We start from the raw sequence: 5,571 nt of genomic DNA on the forward strand, positions 1-5,571 counted from the left end.
AAGACAACACAGGCAATCACCCCGACTGTACAGATAACGGTACCCCCAAATGGTGTAAACAGCAGCTGGTCACGAGAACTAAGACTATATACAAATTCACACATAGTTTGACTCTCAGTAGGAAAATCAAAGACTGACAAAAACCCCTTCACTGGAAACTCTATCGAATCTATTCAGTAAACTAATGCAATCATGATCCCCTTGAATGTCAAATACAGTATAGTTCATGTTAGTTTTTCATGTGATGTTATATCAGTATGTAGGATCAGCAGATTTTAAACAGATCCTTAAACGTATTATCCCACTAAATTTTTGAACAAATGATAGATCTTTGACAGTATACTCTCCTCACAAGTCGAATCATAAGTCCGTTCTGCCTCCTGTCTGACCTCGCTGAGCTTTGCTTCATAATAACGTGTGTACTCATTCAATCTCTCCTGCAGTTTATGCTTCTCTGCAGCAAATGTGGACTCCAGTTCTTTCTTTTTCTCTTGTAGTTTCTCCTCATAGAGCTTCTTCAGTTCATCTTCTTTACTTTTCAGCATGAGTTCCACTTCCTTGTAAAAGTCACTAGTGTAATGTTCACCTCCATTAGCAGCGACCATGTCGTCTACCTTCTCCAGCAGCTCCACAACTTGATTACGATCCTCCATGTTTTTATTATTGAAGACGTGATATCTTCCCCCGCAGTGATTAAGGATTACCTTCAGGTCCTCACTGGCATCTCTGATGTATCCGTCAATAGAGTTGTCTGTCAGTTCATCACCGTGAGTGAAGAGGACGATCGTGTGTTTATCTGCTTCTTCTCCAAATAAAGTTCGGATCTTCTCCACTGAGTTTCTCTCTTCTTTAGTGAATGTGCGCAATTTAATGACCAGGAGGATGGCGTGAGGTCCAGGTGCCGTCATGTTTATACACTTACGGATCTTCTGTTTCAGAAGACCTTCTGTTTTAATATCTGTGTCAAACATACCCGGCGTATCTACCACTGTAATTTCTCTTCCAGTCACCACTTCAGACTCTTTCCAGCACTCTTTAGTCACAGATGAAGCACTTTTTTCAACTCTGAAGGCCTTTCTGCCCAGGATTGTGTTTCCAGAAGAGCTTTTACCTGCTCCAGTCACTCCCACCAGCACCATCCTTCTCAAGGACACTGAACAAAAGAGGATAAGATCATGTGCATACAAATTAAACAGATTACAAGACGATTAATTTGCAGTAAAGTATATTAAGTCAAAGTAAGCAAATGCCTATATTGTAAACATTTGTACATGTTTATACTCACAATTTGGAATTTCTGAACGAAAGCTTCCACTTTTTTCTACAAAAATAGGTAGACATTCAGTTAATACCAGATTTTTGTTCTGTAGTAGTTTGGTGTAACGATGTCAGATCATATCATCAAACTTAAATCTACTTTTTTTTTTAATCTAGATTATTTATGTTCATTTGTTACAAAGCCATAAGTTATGGAACAACAATCTGTATGTAATGAACTAAATAATTTAACAGGACAACAACAGGAAAAGGCAAAAGTTATTGCTTATTAAACCCTTTTCAAAATGCACATGCTTTCGGCTCCTTGCACATTTCAGATATCAAATCAAACAATGGAAAATGACCATTGCAGCTTATCACTGTCACAGCTCTGGCTGCAATAGAGATGAGACTGGATTCAAATGCAGCAGTCTTTATTGATGATAAACTCCATTAAACAGAAATACTCAGGAATCTTCAGAACAAAAACAGCTCTCTGAACATAACCTGCTCCGGAGTATACTGTGCTGCTTGAAAGTTTGTGATCCACTTGCAGGGTCTTTGAAAATGTGAATAATTTTAACAAAATAAGAGAGATCATACAAAATGCATGTTATATTTTTATTTTAGTACTGTCCTGAGTAGGATATTTTACATAAAAAAATGTTTACATTTAGTTCACAAGACAAAAAAATGAATTTATAAATTTGACTCCATTCAAAAATTTTGGGAACCATTGATTCTCAATACTGTGTGGTTACCTGGATGATCTATGACTGTTTTAATGTTTTGTGATGGTTGTTCATGAGTCTCTTGTTTGTTCTCTGTTCTTCAGAAAAAATGAGCCCGATCACACGAAAATGCATATAAATAAACTCATTTTGGCGTATATATTCTACGAGATTACACATTCGTACTATTGATACACATTCTCATGTGATGTGTTGAAAATCTACAGGTCCCAAAAAGTCTTCTGTTTTCAAGCATTAACATATTTCCAGCAGTGACTGAATGATTTTGAGATCCATCTTTTCAGACTGAGAACAACTGACGCGCTCCCTTACCATAGGCTCACCCGCCATTGGTTCATTTTATTACAACACAAACCAATGGCCGTGCATTTTCACTCCGCGGGGCTTCAGAAATCGGAGAAAATGAGTTTTCCCTTAGCATCTAGCCAAAAGCAATGTTTCTCAAATTCTGGGGTGCACCCCACTGGTGGCGAATAGAGACATGACAAGTGGGGCGTGACAAACTGGAGGAAATTTGGTCACTTTTGTGCCCATCTCTATTAACCTTTTGATTGGTCCTATGGGATTTAGAAAGTTCAGAGACATCACTTAACTGCCAGATACAAACTGCACTTTTGCACTTTGGCTGGTGCTGAGCCAGAGACAGACGCGCTCAGCAGCTCTTGTCATTTATTACAACTATGCAGTGTTCTCATAGATCACCAGCCACTTACTTAGGCTACATGATTTTTGGGAGAATCCACTTGCTGTAACTCCAACTGACAGGTCTCTCGAAACATCTGCACAAACAAACAAACACACTCACTTACACATATTTGAGAATCAGAATATCAGATAGTTGATGACATGGTAAGCTAGTTTGTGAATATTTTGAATAAAAAAGGAGAAACTAAATAAAAGCGATACATCTGTCATGCGTTATTGTGGCTGCGGTATGTGACAAGCAGGACGTGTCGCCATTGAAACAATAAGGGGAAACGTTCTAAAATAACGGTTGTGTTAAAAAAAACTCAGCTAGAATATTTTAATTTAAACTCATGCATGAAAGGGTTAATTCCAAATTCAATTGCATTATTATTTATAATAATACCAATATTGAATTGGGAATTAACATTTTCATGCGTGAGTTTAAAGAGAGAAAATAAAACACTTTATTTAAAAGTAAAGTCTTTTCATGCACTTTTATTTTCTCTATTTAAAAGTTTTTAAAATGTGTTGTTATAAATGATAATAAAATAAATTTCAACACATTTTAAAAGTTAAACTTAAAATCATAGTTTACCATTTTGTTGGGGAGATTAGGGACAAGTGGGGCTCGGTACCTCCTACCAACAAAGTGGGGAATAGCATAAAATGTTTGAGAAACACAGGCCTAAAGGCATACGATGCAGTACATGTATAGAAAGGGAACTACTGAGTCATTTCAAGTTTTGCTGATTAAACTATTCTTTTGTCTCTGCCTGCAGTAACTATGAGTGAAATGTCACTTCATCATTGTGTATCAGACACCTTGGGGAATAAAGGTGAATTGCACCTATTCAGTCATCAAAGATTCAATTATTGTTATGCAGAAAAAAAAAAAAAAAAAAAAAAAAAAAAAATATATATATATATATATATATATATATATATATATATATATATATAGATGTATGTATTGTATTATGCATTTTATTTTTATTTTAAAATGTGTTTTTTTGTTTTAGGTTGATGTATAACATTCTGTTCAGCTGATTTCTCTTGTGATATTAATGCTAATTGTGTGATTGTATTGTTTTATTTATAATCCACTAATATGTACCGAACAAATACTTGAATTTATGTATTAAAACAGTTAGGCTATTTTTTTTTTAACCAGCTTAAACATACCCGCACATGTACTGTATAAAATACATACATGTGCAAACATATCCACTCAAAATCTACAAAACACTTGAAATGAAAAGCACTGCTGCAGTCTCATTTGAGGTATAGGCTAACTAAGAGTTCTGACTTAAAAGTAGTAACTACTAAGAGTTTATTTGCAAAAACAGATAACTCCATTTTTATGAATTCTCACAAATCATGTTTTTTTTTATTGTGCATTCCAAGTAATAACAATCAAACTGCAGTTGGACTGTTTTGATTAAGTAAAGATAACTCTAAAAAATACAGGTAAATTAAAAAATTAAAATTCAGTGAAAGTATGTTTTATATATATATTAAAAGTTTGTTTTTTAGCAAAAGCAGATAACTTCACATTTCATGTATCATAGTTAAACAAAACCCAAGTAATTGCATTTAAAACACTCTCAAACACACATGTGCACACAAACGCACACACACACCCACCCACCCACGCGCGCGCGCGCGCGCGCGCACACACACACACACACACACACACACACACACACAAACAGATCGGCACACATACACACACACGCACGCTCTCTCTCTCTCGCTTTCTCTCTCTCTCTCTCTCTCTCTCTCTCAAACACACACACACAGATCGGCACACAAGTACACATACACGCACTCATCCACACACGCATGTGCGCGCGCGCACACACACACACACACACACACACACACACACACACAAAAGGACAACCAATTTTTCAGCATGTAAGTCGTGTATGGTGTACAAGGACTTACAGGAGTCGAAATCATAAATCCTCGATCACTTTTAGTGAGCTTTGATAAAACTTCCCTCAGCTAGCACGTCTTTTTGAAGTGACTAGAAGCCTTGTCACCTGACCTGAATACTGCGCGCTGATTCGCTAAAACGGACTTATCGGTTTCTGTACACAAAGAACAAGGGCGCTTGTCGGCTTCTGCTGTAAAACGTGAACTTGCGATGCCTGAAAGTGGACAAAACCGGCTCTTCTGACAAAATGGATTTAGGGTACAGAACGTGCTATATATGGAGAATAATGCACAACACTTAGTTCATTTTTTTTAAAAATGGCGTTTATCGGTTTTTGCAAATGAACTCTTCAGTTACAAACATATTTGTATATTAGTAAGTCATTTCCGCATTCAAGCCACTACAGCCTTTGGCTTGAAGTCTTTGCATGCTCGCTCAAGTCACGGAATGCAGACCGGAATCTGGTCTAGCGAGATGCGAGAATGAAGCAAACATAAAAAAAACAACTTATTATTAGGCGAAACTCTGGTTTAACATTAATCCGGTGGGGGAAAAGACAGATTTAAAGTTTGTCAACTTAATTATCCGTTTCAGATTATTTTACAGCGTGTATTTTGCCATTTCAACAGCTAAGTTTCATTTCGTGTTCTTTAGTTTTAATTAAGTGTATTAAAGTGCTGTGATTCTCAGTTATATCTTAAATAAAATAACTGACAATATGAATTTGCCTACACGGCTTTGATGTAGCCTATTTCCAGATGTACACACTAAACATAAAGCATATGTTGCAAATCGAATGTAAAATAGTACGAAGATTCTGTGGTAAATACACTTTTGTGCCCTATAGATGAGCACACATTATTGTCAGTTAAAATATTATGAAGATAAAGACAGAAAGTTACCTTTTTTCTCTTTTGATGTGCTTGAGTACGACAT

The 5,571-nt window shown here is 36.3% G+C and overlaps 1 protein-coding gene across 1 annotated transcript; it reads right to left on the reverse strand.

Annotated features, from left to right (window-relative positions):
- Window positions 1-296: 296 nt before the first annotated feature.
- On the reverse strand, window positions 297-5,571 carry LOC137003432 (GTPase IMAP family member 9-like). Its single transcript, XM_067363586.1, has 4 exons — window positions 5,538-5,571; window positions 2,723-2,788; window positions 1,286-1,321; window positions 297-1,153 (listed from the first exon to the last, which is right to left on the reverse strand). Exons 1-4 carry the CDS (start codon window positions 5,569-5,571, stop codon window positions 297-299), a joined length of 993 nt encoding a protein of 330 aa, XP_067219687.1.

This window comes from Chanodichthys erythropterus, chromosome 3, assembly GCF_024489055.1.
Source record: "Chanodichthys erythropterus isolate Z2021 chromosome 3, ASM2448905v1, whole genome shotgun sequence".
Classification (NCBI taxonomy): Eukaryota; Metazoa; Chordata; class Actinopteri; order Cypriniformes; family Xenocyprididae; genus Chanodichthys; species Chanodichthys erythropterus.